At 47.2% G+C, this 20,002-nt stretch overlaps 1 protein-coding gene across 3 annotated transcripts in view; it reads left to right on the forward strand.

Annotated features, from left to right (window-relative positions):
* The window catches only part of ANKH (ANKH inorganic pyrophosphate transport regulator), a 165,820-nt gene extending 156,559 nt beyond the window's left edge, over positions 1-9,261 (forward strand). For all 3 annotated transcript variants that reach the window (XM_002745105.6, XM_035291756.3, XM_078365651.1), the window contains 4 exons: positions 2,391-2,520; positions 5,470-5,593; positions 6,145-6,244; positions 7,784-9,261. In XM_002745105.6, the coding sequence (XP_002745151.1) occupies positions 2,391-2,520; positions 5,470-5,593; positions 6,145-6,244; positions 7,784-7,897 (468 nt within the window). In that variant the 3' untranslated portion in view covers positions 7,898-9,261. The remainder of the gene's footprint in view (positions 1-2,390; positions 2,521-5,469; positions 5,594-6,144; positions 6,245-7,783) is intronic.
* Positions 9,262-20,002: the final 10,741 nt, after the last annotated feature.

Consider the following 20,002-nt stretch of genomic DNA (forward strand, 5'->3'; position numbering starts at 1 on the left):
AATACTTCATTTGAAATTACTGCTCCTTGTCTTCTAGCTTTCAGTGCTATCGAGAAGCCTGAGGCTGGAAGCTCATAGGACCATCTCTCCATCCCCAGTGGTGTTCAGTGACGTGCCCTGATAGGGCTTTTCTTGTGCACGGCACCACCTCCCCCAGATGGGCCCTTTCAGTCCTGAAACTGGTATCTTTCAGTGTGAGATTTACGCTGTCCCCTTTTCTGGAACTCCTATTATTTGGATTGGACTTTTGTTTCTTTAACTGTTCTCCTGTGTTGTATTTGCAAGGCTTCGTGATTCTGCTCTGTCTCCATGGCAGGCTTCTCTAAACTTATCTCATTGTTAACTTGTGAATTTTCCTTTCTACTTTCATCTTTTTAATTCTTAGAACTTTTTTTTGTTCTGTCAATGCCTTCTTTTTTTTTTTTTTTTTTTTTTTTTTGAGGCAGAGTTTCACTCTTGTTGCCAGACTAGAGTGGAATGGAGTGATCTCAGCTCACCACAACCTCCACCACCACCACCACAGCCGGCCCGGTTCAAGCGATTCTCCTACCTCAGCCTCCCAAGTAGCTAGGATTACAGAAGGCGCCACCATGCCCAGCTGATTTTTCATTTTTTGTAGAGACGGGTTTCACCATGTTGACCAGGTTAGTCTCAAACTCCTGACATCAGGTGATCCACCCGCCTCAGCCTCCCAGTGCTGGGATTACAGGCATGAGCCACTGCACCCAGAGTGAATGTCTTCTTTATAACATTCTCCTGTTCTTGTTTCATGGGTATAGTGCTTCTCCCGTTTCTCTGGGAATATTAATGGAGAAAAGTTTTCCTTTTCACGCCCCCACCACCACCGTACTGTCTTTGTTTCCTCTTAAATTGTAGCTTTTTCTTTTGTTTTGAACTCCTCACATTGGAGGACTTTGTCAAAGTCTGATTTTCCCTGGTTGGCTGCTCATTTTGGTAAGTGGGGCACTAGTTACTACTTGCAGTAACTCTGCCTTCTACCCCCAAGCCCACGCATTTTACCTTATCCAGAGACTATTAGTTTATTGGAAGGTGTGAGCACCAGAATGAGATTTATCACGTGCAAGGGCCTCACTGATGGCTGGTCAAGTGGAGCTGCTTCACTGAGAGACACTAATTTTTAGGAACTTTATCTCCCGGGCTGGTCAGACTCCTTAGAGACCATTTCTGGTCTCCTGCCTGGGAAGAACTCAACTAGTTTCCCATGTTCTGGGAGCACAGAAGAGGGAGGAAGCCAGAACATGCAAATGTCATCTTTCTCTTAATCCCCGTTTTTCGTGTACAGATGGAGTATGCCCAATCCAAAAATAGGAAATCCAAAATGCTCCAAAATCTGAAACTTTTGATTGCTGACATGCCTCTCAAAGTAAATGTTTATGGGAGCATTCTGGACTTCGTCTTTTGGGACTAGGGATGCTTAACCTGTAAGTATAATACAAATATTTTAAAATCTGAAAAATTCAGAGTCCAAAACACTGTGATCCCAAGCATCAGATAAGGGATACACAACCTGTAGTAACTCTGCCCTCAGCCATGCCAGGTACCCTGCTGTTTTACCTCATCCAGACACTCAACTCCTGTGTCCTGTCAAATTTGGGGCAATGTCATCACCCGCTGTGCAGCGGGAGCTGTGGATGGATTGCCTACAAAGTCAACTTCCAGCCATCCGCTTTGGACCCTGCCTTCACCCCGACTCCAGAAGGACCTGTGCCACACTTCTGATCTCTGGGGAAGGGAGGTGGGGAGAGAGCTCCCCTTTCCCCCTCAGGTTCAGAATTTCCTTTTCCTGCATTTCGTTACATCAGTTTACCACCTCCCCATCTGCTTTCCAGAGTCCCACATTCTGTTGCTGTCTCTTCTCTTAACTAGACTTTGAAAGGTTCATAGGCTGATCCTTACTCTAAATATTAATATTTCCATTTTCATTATATGTGCTGATTCTATGTGGTTCTGTATACATCCAAGTACTTTCAGGTCATTTTTTATTATTTGTTAAAGCTGTAAAAATTCTATGAATAAACTTGTCCACCCGGCACTGACTGAGCTGTGTGGCACGCTCCTTAAGCCTTGCCCCAAAGCACATTGGTTCTGAACAGGCCTGCTCACCCATTCAGAAATGACCCACTCTTGGAGGAGCCACATCTGCTCTGCTGTGGGGGTCTCCTGGGGGCAGCCAGGGCACACGGACCAGGGCCTCTGTGGTCAGCAGAGGGCCAAGCAAGGCGGTGGCAGCTCTGGGACCAGCATGCCCACCACCCAGTCTGGCCAGTTGTCCCTCTTGCAACTCTCCCAGGATTGTGCCATACATGACTGGCTCATTTCACTCGCTTATACCTTTTCCTCACAACCCAGTTCAATGTCTTTCTCCCCAGCTCTGTTTCGTGATGTTTTGGACACCGAACGTGTCCGAGAAAATCTTGATAGACATCATCGGAGTGGACTTTGCCTTTGCAGAACTCTGTGTTGTTCCTTTGAGGATCTTCTCCTTCTTCCCAGTTCCAGGTAAAGAAAAACAGAATGAAAGAAATATTCCTGTTTATCCTGATGCCTCATTAAATCTTTCTTTGGAAATGTTTGCAATCGTGTCAACAACACAAATGTAAAATTTCACTGTGGCTTACAAAGATGCAAAGACATTAGCCAGCAGGTTAAGAGTTCAAGAAGTATATCAAACAGGTGTAACTTGTTTTTATTTTATTTTATTTTATTTTACTTATTTTGGGATGGAGTCTCACTCTGTCACCCAGACTGGAATGCAGTGAGTGGCACAATCTCAGCTCACTGCGACCTCTGCCTCCCGGGTTCAAGCGATTCTCCTGTTCAGCCTCCACAGGCACCCACTCCCATGCCCAGCTAATTTTTGTATTTTTAGTAGAGACAAGGTTTCATTATGTTGTCCAGGCTGGTCTCGAACTCCTGGCCTCAAGTGATCCGCCCACCTTTGCCTCCCAAAGTGCTGGGATTACAGGCCTGAGCCTGGCTGTATAACTTGTTTTTAAAAGTGCAGTGATTGCAAAAATAGTCAAGAAAGTAGACCTAAAATTGCCCTCTGCCTTGACTGTGGTGGTGGTAGTACACAAATGTGTTCATGTATCAAAATTCTCAGAACTGTGCACCAAAAAGCCAGTTTTACAATACCTTAATTTAAGCGGTAAAATCAAAAAGGAAAAATAGAGTGAGCTTATTGCTAAGGCCTGGAGCTATGCAAAGAGAAGGACTGCTGGAGAAAGGAAGACTCCAGGACAACTGGAGGCCAGATGGTGGATGGTCAGAAAGGAACCGCCCATGGCTGAGACAAAAGCCAGTTGGAAAGTTATTACACCAAGCTGATACAGTGGTATGGTGTATACTCTACAAGAATGAGGTCGTTCTAGGTAAAATGAGAAAAGCAGGTTGCAGAATGGTTGATTAGTATGCAATCATTTCCATAACAAATATGTAGCACATGTGTCTGTATCATCATATGGGTGTGCTAAGTGCTTGCATAGCTACATTCTTTTTCTATAAGTAACTCACCAAGCTGCTAACAGTGGTTGCCTGTGGGAAGCAGGCCAAGGGCCTGGGAAGTCACCACTGGGAAGAAAAGGCCTTTGTACTCTATTCCCTTTTGTACCTTTTAAATTCTGTACCACGTGTGTCACCTAGTCAAAAATAATTTTCCCAAAAAGATCCACCTAAATCATTAAACTGGGAAGCCATAATCTACAAAGCCACAATGAGTTTAAGAAAGGAGCCATGGGCTGAGTGCAGTGGCTCATGCCTGTAGTCCTAGCACTTTGGGAGGCCAAGGCAGTTGGATCACCTGAGGTCAGGAGTTCAAGACCAGCCTGACCAATATGGTGAAACCCCATCTCTATGAAATACAAAAACTTAACCATGTGTGGAGGCACACACCTGTAATCCCAGCTACCTGGGAGGCTGAGGCAGGGAACTGCTTAAACCCAGGAGGCAGAGGTTGCAGTGAGCCAAGATCATGCCACTGCACTCCACTCTGGGGGACAGAGCAAGACTGTCTCAAAAAAAAAAAAAAAAAGAAAGAAAGAAAGGAGCCATGGAGCCCAGGTAGGCCAGGGCTGACGGGGTGGCCCCTGCTCTTAGGCCTTGTAGTGTCACTTTCTGGACTGTGACAGAAATGGAGAAATGGCTGGAAGATCACAGCACCAGGATGGCATCTGGACTTTGTTGGGTAGACACAGGGTGAACCAAGCTCTGGAAGGTGCCACCATCTAGAAGAAGCTGCACTTGCAGATTGAGACACATGCAGTTAATTTCCTATGGCTGTGACCAGAGGAGGGGCCTGGAGTGCCCCAGCTGGGAGCAGGTTGTAGCTGGGTATGCAGTTTGCCTTTAAGCTCCATTGGACTCCACTTCCTTGCCTGTAAGATGAAGGGCTTCCACACAGCTGCCAGGCCCTGCCACTCTTTGCAATCTGTTGGATTTGGGCCAGCCTGGTTAGCAGACACCTGGGACCCTGACTCTCTCCTTTGGTCAGAAACCTCAGTGGGTTTGTCTGTCTGCCTAAGAGAAGAAAACGAGCCTCGTTAAAATTAATACAAGGTTTCCACCAGGGGGAAGGCAGGACACACTGTTAGGTCAAGACAGCAGAGGCTTCCTTCCAAACCAGCATATCCTGGAAAGGAGTTTTTATCCCAAGAAGGAGTATTTTCTCCTCCAAGAGCCTTTGCCTGGTGCTGTCCACAGGGAGGTCAGGCCCTGCCCTGCACTTTCTCAAGCCTTTCCAGTTTCAGATGAAATCTAGATGCTCAGGGCCTTCTTACTGACAAGGGCCAGCCCTGTGCCTTCCACAGTTCCCCGCTGGCCACCCACGGCCCTCCTGCAGCTCAGAGATCCAGTGAGGAGGCAGGGCATGGGGAAGCCATGCGGCCCGTTGTGAGATGGCAGCATACCAGAGGAGAGGCCGCACTGTTAGGAGAGGGACCAAGAGAAAGGTGGAAGTGGTCAGGACCAGCACAGGGAAGGCACAGAGGGAAGTGGGGACATGCAGTTTCCTCCTCCTACTCACCACTCTGTCCCTGTGCCTTTGACCACAGGCAGGGAGAAGATGGCTTCTGGTGCCAGCTTTTCTGCTCACCCAGCATCACACTAGAGCCCCATCATGTTGCCACTTTTGTCTGAGTGTTCTCTTCTAGAGGTGGATGATCAGAGGGTGCAGCAGGGCAGGTGTGGGGACAGGATTAGACAGGAGCAGCCAGGCTGCCTGGAAGATGCTGTCCCAGTGGAGCAAGGAGCCTGCCTACCCCCAGCAGTCTAGACCCAAAGGGCTGTGAGGAGGCTGGCCCAGCAGCTGGGCCCAGGTTCAGGGACAGGGATTGGGAACCCTAGCAGGAAGATGAGATGGCCAGGGTCTCAGCAGCAAAGCCAGGGTCCCAGGCAGCCCCTGGCTCTCCGACATGGGATGTGGGCACGGCTAATGAGTTCTCTACTCTACAGTCACAGTGAGGGCGCATCTTACCGGGTGGCTGATGACGCTGAAGAAAACCTTCGTCCTGGCCCCCAGCTCTGTGCTGCGGATCATCGTCCTCATCGCCAGCCTCGTGGTCCTGCCCTACCTGGGGTATGTGGTCAGGGAATTTGGGGCTGTGGGTCCTTCTGCCACTTAAATACTGTGTCCAGAGGTCTAAGATCTACATTTCCATGGGAAATCCCCAGGCATGTCTAGATCGGAAATGATGTCTGCCCAGGTACCAGGTGGAGGCTCTTGGGATCCCTTCTAGAAAGTGCTTTTGGGGTCAGGTCAGACACGAGCAATAGCCACTGAGCTCCTGTTGGGGCCCGGCCTACCCTGCACGGGCTAGTCTGCTGGATGTGACAACCAGAAGAGAGGAAGGACATGGTCCCTGGGCTCAGGGAGCTCCCAGTGTCCTGGGGAGGGTGGGAAATGCTGTGGGATCCATGTGCAGTTGCGGGGAGGCAGCCCAGCCCCAAGTTCCTAGTTCCCCTCACACATTATATTGTTAGCTGAGGCCCTTAAGAAGCCAGATGATGGAGAACGCTGCTGGTCTCGGCTGTCTCTAGGCTACACTGAACTTTCCTGGGTTTTGGCATTGACGGTTGTGCCTTGACTTGGCCTGAACAGACAAATTGCCTTTGTGTTCTCATCTGCAGGGTGCATGGTGCCACCCTGGGTGTGGGCTCCCTCCTGGCGGGCTTTGTGGGAGAATCCACCATGGTCGCCATCGCCGCATGCTATGTCTATCGGAAACAGGTGAGCAGTCATGCCAGGAGCCAGGAGCGTCTTCCCGGGTGCATTGTCCCAGGTGCATCCTCCCAGGTGCAAGAGAGCCTGTGCAGCCGCTGACCAGGGTTGGATGGTGGCGCTCATCACTGGGGAATCCTTGGTGACCTTGCCTAGTCTCATGGCTTAGGGCAGCTGGAAGCCTAATGGGAGTGGGGTAAGAGAAAAAGGGGAAAAGCTAAAGGCGGCAAGTAGAGACAGTCCCTTTCAAGACTTTTGCTCCAAAGGAGAGAGAGGTATTGATGTGGATTTCAGAAAGCCAGTGAAGATGGGGTGAAGTTCGGCCTGTGGCTTGCTTCAGGGAGTGACCTACAGAAGGGCAATTCTGCCAATGGGAGAGGGGACAGTGGGACAAACGTGGCTGTGTACACAAGGACCGGGCAGCCCAAGATAGGAGTTCAGGTGGCTTCTCTGGTCACGCTGGAGCAGAGATGCAGTTGGAGAGCTTGTGCCAGTGCCTTTCTGATTGCTTATTTATCTCAGCGGAGTAGGAAGCCAGATCATCATCTGAGAAAAGGGAGGTGTTAAGAGGGTGGAAGAACGAGGACACATGAGTGGGGAAACAGTTGGTCAGGAGAGTAGCCAAGTGAATGGGCCAGGGCAGCAGGGTGACTGCCAGGCCTCTCAGAGGGCCTGCTTATGGTACGTGTCGTACATCCTAGGACACTGGCTGGCCCCTGCCGTTGGGCTCCCCCAGCCATGGCAGCTGAGATGGTAACGATCTGAACCACAGCACAGCTGGAGCTTTGCCTGGCAAATATAATGAAAGAAAAGTAGGGTAGGGAAATGATGGTCATTACAGACCATGTCATGTAAGCTGATGAGGGAGGGAGAGGACATTGAAAAGGTGGCCACAGTGAAGGGATGATATGATCCGTGGATGGGGGACTAGCGGGGTTGGCAGGCAGAGGACAGTGTCCTTGCCTTGGCCTGTTGGTGGTGCCAAACATGTCCATAATGGCAAGGTCTGTGGTGACCCAGGAGTGGCTGAGTTGGGCTGGGGCTGAGAGCCTGATCCCTGAGAGGCCATCTATTGTAAGGACAGGCAACATGGCGGGACATGACCAGGAATTAGGACAGTGAGTGATAGAGAATGACAGCAGGCCTGGAGCTGTCCCGGGGGTGACTGAGGATGCTGTACAAGGTAGAATATTCTGATAATGTGAGATTCCAAGCTTGAGACTTTAGGGAGGAGGAAGGGAAAGCAGTCTGCAGGTGACTGTGAGGAGTTGGGGAGAGCTCAGCCCCCACTGGAAAGGGCAGCGGGGGGTGGGTTATCTGGGGCAGGGTAGTGGGACACTGAAGTGCCTGCCTAGCTCAGTGCCAAGCACACAGACAACCAAACTGCAAGGAACACGCTGAACTAAGATACAAAAGAGATGAGGCCACCCCAAGCATAAGCTGGCAGCGAGGGGTCCCCTGAGACCCCGGTGGTGTCTCCCTGCTGGTGGTTCTGCTGTGCAGTGTCCCCATCCACAGCCCCACACTGATGAGTCTTCTTCGGTCTAGAAAAAGAAGATGGAGAACGACTCGGCCACAGAGGGGGAGGACTCCGCCATGACGGACATGCCTCCGACAGAGGAGGTGACAGACATCGTGGAGATGAGAGAGGAGAATGAATAAGGCACGGGACACCATGGGCACTGCAGGGACAGTCAGGATGTCACTTCAGCATCATCTCTTCCCTCTCCCATCGTGTTTTGTTCCTTTTTTTTTTTTTTTGGTAATGAAAGAGGCCTTGATTTAAAGGTTTCGTGTCAATTCTCTAGCATACTGGGTATGCTCACACTGACGGGGGGACCTAGTGAATGGTCTTTACTGTTGCTATGTAAAATCAAACAAAACAACTGACTTCGTGCCCCGGCTTCACGAAAACCCAAAAGACACAGCTGCCTCATGGTCACCATTGTGTCCTCCTCCCCTGGACAATCTCCTCTTGGAACCAAAGGACTGCGGCTGTGCCAGCGCCTCTCGGTCACCCCGCACAGCAGGCCACAGACTCTCCTGTCCCCTTTCATCACTCTTAAGAATCAACAGGTTAAAACTCAGCTTCCTTTGATTTGCTTCCCAGTCACATGGCTGTACAAAGAGATGGAGCCCCAGTGGCCTCTTAAACTTCCCTTCCACCTCAGAGTTCGAAACCATCTACTCCACATGTGCGGGAGGAGGGCAGCAGGCTGCAGCCCGGAGTCACCGTTCACACTGCGGAATGGAGACCTGTGACCACACCTGGCTGACGGATGGGTATAATCTCCCATAGAAAGGTTTGAAATGGCACGGGGGCAGCAAACTGACACGGCTGAATGATAGCATTTCCCTTTGCATTTTCCTAGATCTGAGGGAGCTGTCAGTTCTCACCCCCACTGTGTATATACATGAGCTAACTTTAAGTTGTCACAAAAGCGCATCTCCAGACTCCAGTCCCTGCCGCATGACTTTTCCTGAAGGCTTGCTTTTCCCTTGCCTTTCCTGAAGGTCGCACTAGAGCGTGTCACATGGAGCGTTCTAACTTTGCATTTTAGTTTTTACAGTGAACTGAAGCTTTAACTCTAATCCAGCATTCTAATGCCAGGTTGCTGTAGGGTAACTTTTGAAGTAGATGTATTACCTGGTTCTGCCATCCTTAGTCATAACTATGCGGTACAGGTAATTCAGAATGTACTACAGTACTTCCCTCCCACACCATACGATAAAGCAAGACATTTTATAACAATACCAGAGTCACTATGTGATCCTCCCTGAAATAATGCATTTGAAATCCATGTAGTGCAGTATATTTTTCTAAGTTTGGAAGCAGGTTTTTTCCTTTAAAAAATTATAGACACAGTTCACTAAATTGTTGATTTAGTCAAAATTCCTAGACTGAAAGAACCTAAACAAAAAAATATTTTAAAGATATAAATATATGCTGTATATGTTATGTAATTTATTTTAGGCTATAATACATTTCCTATTTTCGCATTTTCAATAAAATGTCTCTAATACAATACGGTGATTGCTTGTGTGCTCAACATACCTGCAGTTGAAACGTATTGTATCGATGAACACTGTACCTTATTTGCAGCAGTTTTATAAAGCCCATAATTTGCATCTGAATGTAAGGCTCGGTAAATGACAACTATTTTTCATTATGGGTAACGGGAATAAATGCGTCACTGGAATGGGAACAGAAGTGCAAGCTGGAAGGGCAAAAATTGGAAAGAAAGAAAAACGCAGGCCTTTTGTGTCTACCGTTTTCAGTGCTGTGTGATCATAATTGTTCCTCATAGAAAAAAGAATGCAAGGGCATAAAGTAAGCTGTGAGCATCCCAGGGTTGCATTCACGTTCCTGGGGTACCCAGTGCCGACGGGGTGTGCCCACATGGGGATATGTCCTTGGCGTGCTTCCTCAGAGTGGCTTTTCCTCCATTAATATATACATAGTGCTGAAAAGTTAAGATGCATAGCTGCTTTGCAATGGTTTCAGAGGCAGATCTGAGAAGATGAAAAAAACATCTAAATGTATCAGCTTTTTTAAAGGACATTACTAGAAAATTAAACAGCAGTATTTTTTAACATGTGTGACTCTTTCATGCTTCTGGGGTTGGAGCTTAAAGATACAAATTGAGAAAGGAGGCTGGGCACAGTGGTTCATGCCTATAATCCCAGCACTTTGGGAGGCCGAGGAAAATGGATCACTTGAGGTCAGGAGTTCAAGACCAGCCTGGCCAACATGGTGAAACCCCATCTCTACTAAAAATATAAAAATTAGCTGGGCATGGTTGGCTGGCACCTGTAATCCCAGCTACTCAGGAGGCTGAGGCAGGAGAATCGCTTGAACCCAGAGGGCAGAGGTTGCAGTGAGCCGAGATGGCACCACTGCACTCCAGCCTGGGCAGCAAGAGCAAAACTCGTCACACACACAAAAAAAAAAACCAAGAAAGCAAATCCTTTCCCTCTAAATCAAGGAAGGATCAGCAAGGGCCTCTTCATTATGTGACAAGGACATGTAACTCCAGAGACCCCTTCAGTGATCAATATCAGTGGCCCATAATATTTGGTTAGAGTTTCTGAGAACACAGGAAGCAATGCCACACTCAGGCCACCACAGTGGAGCTGACTTTGCAGGACTTGTTCAAATCTTCACCTTAAAGCACGTGATCCTTCATATATTTTCTTCACTTGGGCTGCTTAAGTCACAGCCTAACAACTTCTGAAACAAAACTGAGAATTAGAATATTCCCCTGCATCTGTTTGTTCTAACCGGGTCCCATCATCCAACTAGACACGAAAGGAGATCAAACCAGGGAAGGGGAACTTTCTCCTTCCCACTTTGCAGTCATTAGGGGCAAACTTTTGACTTTTGGGACCAAAGAAACATTCCCCCAAAACGTTTATTTTTCACTGCAGGGTGTTCAGCTGACAGCTGAATTTAAAAGGGCACCATGCCTGTCAGATTCTCATGTCAAAGACCATGGAAAGACCAGGCATGACTTTCCCAAAATTGGGTGACTGCTTGTGGACGAATACAATCTAAAAATAGAGGAGTACAAAGTAGTTTTTCATTTAGATGCTGAGAAATAGGTTTGGACAGCTCAAAGCATAGAAAAGAGTGTAAGGGTTTTCTCTGAGTAAGCCAAGGCTAGAGCTCCTTTGGTGGCCTGTGTTTATTTGAGGGGCACAAGGGAGGTCATTCTCAGTATTCAGTAGCCATTTGTTCTGTACTGACTTACAGGGATCTCAGTGGCAAAGGGCGTCAGTCTAAGCAAAAAACTAGACGAGGCTTGCGCTCAGAAAGTCATGGTAGGATTGGACTGGCCAGCCACGTGGCTCAGGGAGTATTGAGGTATTTGCACATTGGCAGGAAACCCTCCCCTATTGGGGATTCTTTAATTGGGGCACGGAAGGCCACTTTTTGCATTTCTGGGTAAAAAACAGTCATGCCCCATGACTGCCTGCGTTGGGTTTGTCTCGTGCCAAAGTTACTGTTCCTTTATTTTTGTTTTGCCTTGATTTTTAGCATTAGCTAAAATCAAAAGTTTGGCTTCAAAATGTCCTGGATAGCTGATTCCCTAAGAAACTGAAACACTTAATATTGGTTTAGGATGTATCAGATAGGGCCAAGTAAAGCTTCTTTACAACAGTAAAAGCACTTTATACTTCACTCTCTGAGTCTTCCCAATACAACCTTGGGAGGTGCAGGGGCTAGGGGGCCCAGGATGGGGAGGCCTGGCAGCTCCCAGGGTAGTGACAGAGCTGGGCCGAGTTCTCCAGACACCAGGGTGCATCACAGCGGGGCCAGCTCAGGAGTGCTCACTCCTAGCCCTCCGAATCTCTCTCCAGGTTGGGATAAACATTACGTATCACAAATATCAGAAAATTTATTCACTTATATCTTCAAAATAAGAAGTATGAAATGTTAACAGCTCCTTGCTCTCTTGTTCCCCATTTGGGGATCTTCTGGAGGGAAGGGGCATGGGGAGAGTAACTTTTCTATACCCTTGGTTTCTAGAAACACATAAATATCAAGACTCGTAGCTGACTGGATTTTTTTTTCCTTCAAATTGAAGTGGGAGAGAGAGAGTGTGTGTGTATGTGTGTTGCAAACTAATAAGTATTTATAGTGTTGTAATTACATTTCCTTGAGAAATATTTTCTTGTATTTAAAATCTTTCTACTTCAGTGACTCTCTTAGCACAACAGTGCCCAGGACAGCATGTGCCAGTTAGTACCAGCTCTGCAGGTGAGCTAACTTCTAAACTTAAATTGATGTCTTCATCAAACCAGTGCACAGTCTGGGAAAAGGGGTCCTTTATGTTCTAAGTTCTGCTCCCCGCCTTTTCGGAACCGAAATTGCAATGGAGTGTGAGGAAGGGTTTTGAAAAATGCAGAGTGTTGAGATGTCTGCATTGCACGTTCAGCCAGTTCAAAGCCAGTAGCTCGTGCCTGCATTCTGTAGACAGCGCCCTCACACACAGCCCTCTGACAGCTCTCGTATAAGCACTCGAACAGTAGGAAAGCACGTTTTTGAGCAACGTGTTGGGTAACCATTCGGGATACTCCTCTGTGTGGTTATTTTGAATCTATTTCTGTCACTAAAGCAGCAAAAAACATCATGTGACTCATCAAATGATCTAAACCACACATAAAACAGGATGTAGAGAAAAACTGAAGAAAAATGTAAAAGGGCCTGTTGCCTAAGGCAAAATGTCTAAAATCAAGCAAATGTTCAAAATGAGGGAAATTACATTGTGCAATCAAAATAACCCAGACTCCACTCAGAAGTCAGAAAAGTAACAAATACATAGTATACTATCTGATCTCAAAAGGGGAAAATGAGATGGTGAGACCTTAAGACTATTTTCTTCTCAAGAGGGGACATCAAATCTATTATTAACTTGCAACTTTCTGCTAGGAAGAGCATTAAAGGTGGGCCTCCTAAATCATTTTTGAGAAATCTTTGTCAAGTCCAAGTGGTTACAGGAGAATTATATCCAGTATCTTTTAAAATATTTCATTTAATGATAATGTTTTTCTCTGCTTCATTTTGCAATCAACCAGGGTCTCTATAAGACTGCATAAGATATATGCACTTTTATAGATGGCTGTCAGCTACACATAGATTCAGCAAGTGTTTTTTATATAGTACCTGTTTTTAAGTTAGGCTATGTAACTTGAATTGCACTTTACTAACAAGACTTGACATTTACATTTATGTAAACAAAAGCACACCAGAACTAGGCACCCTTTCTCTCTCCAAGACTCTAAGTGGTTTCCTTAGGTTAAATAAGGAGAGAGAAAGGGACAGACCAGCTAAAAATGGTTGTACCACTCACTACAACCTCGTGGAAATTCTTACTGTAAGATTTAGAGGCAATGTTCCCTAGGAATGAGCCAGGACAAGAAATGGCACCTTTGGAGTTGGGGAACATCACAACCAGGTAGATGCTGGTTCCCTGAAGTTGGGGATGTGAATATCCGGGGACCCACTGTTTGAATAAACCAGCTACTGAAAGCTAAGTTCACCCTTGCGTAACAAAGATACAGGGTATGCATCAACACCAATCACCCAGCACCCCACAGCATTGGCCATGTCACCTTGCAGCAGGCCCCTCACCCCAGCGCTGCCACATCCACAAGCTCACAGTGGGAAATGTGCTGCTCCTCGGATTCAATGAGATATTTTGGTTGCTTAATGACATATTGATCAGGGAACTAGCTAAAGCTAGTAGGACCAAGGAGCTAGTTGAAGGGCTTCGGGAAAGTGGACAGAGCCACACACGCAATTCTATTCCTTGCCAACATTCATTCATTTAAGGAGTGTATTCAACTGGGAGCCTTAGCTTCCACATCACTCACACTTCTTGGCCTCACCTTGCTCATCTGTCCAATAGGAGGCTTGAGCCATTATTGCTAAGGCCCCTTCCTGGTCTAACATTCTGTGTATGGTCTAGGATTTAGAACATGGTATGAGATCCTACAGTGGAAGAATAAAATTACTTCAGTCTTCATTTCAGATATGAACATTAGCAGTGATCCAGATTTTTCTTTTTTTTTTTTTAACAAAATGAACTGTGCCTGGAGTCATTCCTCTACATGGGCTGTGGCTGTCAGCTCAGGTTTGTCACTTTCACATCAAAACTGTGGGTATAAACTATTGAAACCAATCACGTTAAAATGTTTAGCTGGGCACAGTGGTGTACATCTGTAGTCCCAGCTACTGGAGAGGCTGAGGCAGGAGGATCGCTTGAGCATAGGAGTTGGAATCCAGCCTGAGCAACAGAGCAAAACCCCGTCTATAAAATACAAATATTTGTGTAGTTTTTGATTAAAATCGACTATAGAGGTCAGTATGAAATTTATGTCACATTTAAGGAAGTGTTGTTTATGTATCTAACAGATGAAGTTTTTTCCATCAGTAAGAGCATTTATATATACTTTGTTTCAGGGTTTATGGATTTGTATTCACATATTGTCAAATAGGTTTCATACCCTAATTTTACTTTAAGTAAAGCTTAAACACTTGGCATACAATTGAGATTGCTTTTAGTTTCTTGGTTTTTTTATTCTAAGCATGCATCTATTTACTCACTGCAAAGTTACTTGGTTTCCCAATCCTGATTACAGTTTCCCTTTTTATCAAATTTACCTGAGTTATCAAATTTACTGAGAAATTTCTCTAAACTGTCTTACTTAAATGTAACCGATTTCTTCAGATTTTATTCTGTTTTAAAAATTACTTTTACTTCCCATAACTTGAGTAATACTGATAATATTCTCTGAACCCTCTCCAATTTCTCTACATACCTTCTCAAATGAGAATGCCACAATGAGGCAAGTGTTCGGTGAGTCTGAGAAGAATCTCCTACCCACATCTAAGAGATTCTTCTTCTTTTTCTTAGTCTTTATGGGAAAAGCAACAGTCTTTTCTTTTTTCTTTTCTCTCTGTGTGTGTGTGTGTGTGTGTGTGTGTGTGTGTGTGTGTGTATGTGTGTGTGTCAGAGTATCGCTCTGTCACCAGGCTGGAGTGCAGTGGCGCGATCTCAGCTCACTACAACCTCCGCCTCCCAGGTTCAAGCTATTCTCCTGCCTCAGCCTCCTGAGTAGCTGGGACTACTGGTGGGTGCCACCACAACCAGCTAATCTTTCTATTTTTTTTTTTTTTTTGAGATGAAGTTTCGCTCTTGTTTCCCAGGCTGGAGTGCAATGGCGCGATCTCGGCTCACTGCAACCTCCACCTCCTGGGTTCAGACAATTCTCCTGCCTCAGCCTCCCGAGTAGCTAGGATTACAGGCACGTGCCACCATGCCCAGCTAATTTTTTGTATTTTTAGTAGAGATGGGGTTTCACCATGTTGACCAGGATGGTCTCGATCTCTTGACCTCGTGATCCACCCGCCTCGGCCTCCCAAAGTGCTGGGATTACAGGCTTGAGCCACCGCGCCCGGCCCAATTTTTCTATTTTTAATAGAGACAGGGTTTCACCATGTTGGCCAGGATGGTCTCGATCTCCCAAACTCCTGATCCGCCCACCTTGGCCTCCCAAAGTGCTGGGATTACAGGCATGAGCCACCGTGCCTGGCCAGCATCCCTTTTCTTAAAGCATCACTTTTTAATCTCAAAGATGGCTCTAATTTTTTTAGCTCCTCCTAAGACACTGTAAAAAGTGTTTCATTACATACTCGTAGTCAGTAAGATTCTAGGCACCCTACAGACTCGTTAGGGATTGCCTATTTCCTTCCTTACTATTCTTTTGTTAAAATTCCAGATCTCAGTCCTATCTCCACTGTGCATCCCTCTTACTGCCCCTAACACCAACCATGTTTTTGAAGTCTTCACAGCTTAGCTGCCCGCCACAGTGCATGGGCTATGCCATGGCCTCAGGCCTAGCTATCGTATCAGGGTGTGTTCAGTTCCTGGTTGCCTTAAAGACTGAGCTGGCCTCAGCATCATTCACTGTCCCTGTGGTACTGTTAATACCACGAGGGGCAAATCTATACCCACCCTCATGCTTTCCGCTGACATCTCCATCTAGAGGAGGAACATTTACCTCCCACCTGGAAACCTCCTCCACAACCCCCAACTGCCAGTGGAGTCCCACCCACTGCCATCAGTCCTGCCTCCTGATATCTCTGCCTTCCACACCTTCCTCTTTATCCTCTGTAGTCTCACTGGCTTAGCTCAGGGGAAAATCATGGTGAATTTCTTAAAAATTGTGAAGAGAGGCCGGGTGCAGTGGCTCACTCCTATAATCCCAGCACTTTGGGAGGCTGAGATGGGTGGATCACAAGGTCAAGAGATCGAGACCATCCTGGTCAACATGGTGAAACCCCGTCTCTACTAAAAATACAAAAATTAGCTGGGCATGGTGGTGCACGCCTGTAGTCCCAGCTACTCAGGAGGCTGAGGCAGGAGAATTGCTTGAACCCAGTAGGCAGAGGTTGCAGTGAGCCGAGATCATGCCATTGCACTCCAGTCTGGGTAACAACAGCAAAACTCTTGTCTCGAAAAAATATATATATATTGTGGAGAGAATCACACCTCCTTCTAAGCTGTTTTTTGGGGTTTCTGACACTATAAAAGGCAATGCTAAGGTGCAGAGAAGGTTGGCATTGCTTATATTTGTAATTCTGCTCCCAACAAGCTCCGGGTTTTTTTGCCTGGACAATATAAGATAGCAAATACCATGCTGATTACCCAGTTCAATACACTGGGCTTTGAACAAAAGGGAAAAATAAATCAGGAACTGTGAGTCCTCATTCTGTCTCCTGCTTATTAGCTGTGACTCAGGCAAGCAACTAGATGCCTCTGGATCAGCCTCCTCTCCTCTAGAACAAGATCTTTTCTACACAGTTCTAATCTATTGCGACACCAGGATTTGCAGAGTGACCAATGGCAGTTCAAGAAGGCAGAGGTGCAGTATCTGCTTAAGCTTCCAAGCCACATGGCAGTGCTTTGGACAACAAATCAAAGCACATTGCTGCGGTCTGCTTTCAACAAGGAACAATGACTAGAGACTAGAGCTTTTATGAAACGAAACCTGTTTATCTCAGGTTCAGAGACCCTTGATTCCAAAGACCAAAATAGAATTAACAAATGCAATCATTATTTCCAGACTTCATACTATACACCTCAAATTCTTACCAGGTCTTTCATCTGTCATCTGATACACAGTAAAAGCTCTCTTGGTCTAAAGGACATGGCTGAGGAGAGTGGCCTGTATCTCCACTGCCCCTGGCACCATCCAGGCAGATGCTGGCAGTCCACATGTGGGCTGAGGTAAAGAGCATTTCCTCCATCATGCCAGCAAGGCCACATCCTAATCTCACCTGGTTCTTGTCTTTCTCCCAATGCCAACCTGCCCAATACCATTTAATTCCATACTCTTCAGAAAAGTATACAAATGGCTGGCAGGCCCACTTCCACCTTCACTGGGAATCCAGTCCTCATGCACCCAGGTTCCCTAATCTGGGCCTATTTCCAGCTCCAAACACAGCGGTGATGCCCGTCTGTTCTTCTAGCTCTAACTTGTTCCCAAGCTTTGGACCAGTCACTGGGTATTTCCAGTCACCTCCCAACATCTCCTTAGGGTCCCAGAGGGGCTGTGGCCTTCAACCCATCCCTGTACACTTTCCTCACCCCTCCCACACTTTCTATCTCCCATCTAGAGGAGTCACAGGGGCACCCACCCAGAAACCCACTTCATGTCCTACTCCTCTTAGTTAAGTCTCTAAGTTCTGTCAGTGCTGCCTCCTAGCATCTCACTCCCACTCCCTCCTATTCCTCTTCAGTCCCAGCAGCTTGGCTCAGGGGCTCCTGCTCACCTTGGGCTTGGATATTACCGAAACTTCCCTCCAGAACCATCTCCCTTCGCCAGGCTCAAGTATTCCCCTGGGCTATGACGGAAATGACATCTCCTGGAGTTCTGCAGCCCGCAACCCATACATCCACTCCCAGCAGCCCAGGATAGTTCTAGAAACCCTGGCCTGATGAATGCCCTGCTTTGCCTGGAAGGTCCTTCCTCACTCTAGGCACTGGGCTACTGTAGGACCAGCCTGACACTTACACTTACCACGGGTGGGCACCAGGTTACGTGTGGGTTATGTGTAGAAAATAAGAATCCAGCCAGAGGACAATACTCACACCAAAGAGAATGTGGCCACACAAAACCAGGACTCCTGATAGCTCCCGGCCTCCTGCTGCAGGAATTTGAACTCCCTGACTCTGTCAACCTCAAAACAAGGAGGGCAAGAAAGGACCAAGAGTAGATATTTAAAAAGAATTTGTAGCGATGGTTTCTTTGCACAGAGCTACACTGGTCCCACTCCTCCTGGGCTAGGGGGATATAACATTCAAAAGCTTGAAATGGAGTCCTCAGTCCTGGGAACTCCATGGGCTGGTGTCTGAGTCACCCAACAAATCTAATAGAAGGGCACTGGGGCTGACTGGTATATCCTGCGTTTGATAGGGCAGGGGGTACAGAAGTCTTCCCTTGGCCCAGACCCTGGCTACACAGATCAACAAGCCTGCCTAAGGTCATCTTAAGGCCTATCCCACAGGGCCACCTAGCAGGGTGGACAGGGCCCAGCAGAAAGAAGCTGGAGCTATCACTGGCTTCCTAAGAGCAAAGGAGGAAGTGGTGGTCGGAGGCAACAACATTAGCACATCCCAGGAGCTGCCTTGGTCAAGGCACCTGGGAAGGCCCTGAGCCAGGGACAAGAGGTGGAGGGACAGAGGGGGCCTCAAATATTCCTGAAAGTACCCCATGAGAGAATAAGAACGAAGCCCTGGCTGGGTCCAAGAGGTGTGCCGGCTTAGGACAATTCCTATGGAGGGTTGAGATCTCTGTGCCCTCCCTACCTTAGCTCCCTCCTCCTATTCTAACTCTGGAGGGCTAGACAAGGCAGTGAGCAACTGTCACAGCTTCTACTCTCACACAGATGTGGTATTCCAATTTCTGAGTTAGGAAAGCATTTGGCGACATAAGAGGACTATAAAAGGTCTATCACCCCAGCCACACTCAAAAAGGTGATGGGCCGCCCTGAGCTGTTTTCACCAGCGGTAGGAGAAGGCCTCTAGTTGAATACATCTTAAACAGCGAAAGACAAAAACAGTTGTTTTGTGATTCCATCCCTGGAGTCATGTCAGTTCTGCTCACCAGTGACAAATGCACAAAAGCTCTGTGAATGGTAGGCAGGGCTAGAGAGGGGAGGGCTGGGGAGGGTGGGCACGGGGGAGGTACAAATGGGGGGGTGGGCACAGGGCGAAGTGCGAATGGGGAGGTTGGGCACAGGTGATGTGGATGGGGCGGGCTGTAGAGGGAGGGCATGGGGTGGGGGTTAGGATGTGGAGGGCTATGCCTCGGCCAGCTACCCCTACACCCCCAAGCTTGGAACCCTACCTGGCCCCAAAGCTGGCACTCTTTGGTGAATGGATGCAAGCACAACAGCCCTCCCTTCAGTGCTCTCTTCTTGTCCCTGAAGAAGGCCAAACCCTTTATGAACTAAGAAACTCTGCATGAGTTCTTTTTACTTGCAACCAAAGGGCCCGACATGGAATTCCTAACACCCCTTGGTCTGCCTTCCCTTCCTGCTGCTTCCACCCTACATCTATGTCTCTTCTGTAAAATTCAGATAGAAAACTTAAAAGTGGCTACAAAGGACATGAACAGATGGCTCCCAGGAAAGGACCTGAAAATGATTTACAAAAATGAAAACATGCTCAGCCTTTCTCAAGTAAAAAAAAAAAAAAAATGCAAATCAGACTTCCAACAACCAGCTCATAATGTTTGATAAAGCCAGTATTGGAAGTGCCTAAGGAAACATACTTGTGCTCTCCAATGGGACTGTACATCAATGGTACTGAGGGAATTTGGCGACATAAGAGGACTATAAAAGGTCTCTTCCCGGGTCCACAAGGGGGCATAGTTTCAAAGGCAAGAACTTCACAGTGCCATGCCTCCCACCCCACCGTCTCCATCTGGGGGTTAGAGGTCTTCTTCGTTTAAACTTTGGCACTCGCATGTCGGAAAGAATCAAAGAAATCGATTACTCCAGCAGAAGTTTAAAGGAACTCTTAATAGGCCCAGAAAACCTGAAGGGGGCGGGAATTCCTCACAGGTTAATGTCCCTGTCCCCAACATCCAGGCAGACTCCATGTCTGGATCCCCTTCCATAATATTGTGGAAGCTTCTCTCTCTCCTTTTTATCTTTTTCTTTTTCTCTGCCTAAATAAATCACTTTCTGCAAAA

This window comes from Callithrix jacchus, chromosome 2, assembly GCF_049354715.1.
Source record: "Callithrix jacchus isolate 240 chromosome 2, calJac240_pri, whole genome shotgun sequence".
Lineage (NCBI taxonomy): Eukaryota > Metazoa > Chordata > Mammalia > Primates > Cebidae > Callithrix > Callithrix jacchus.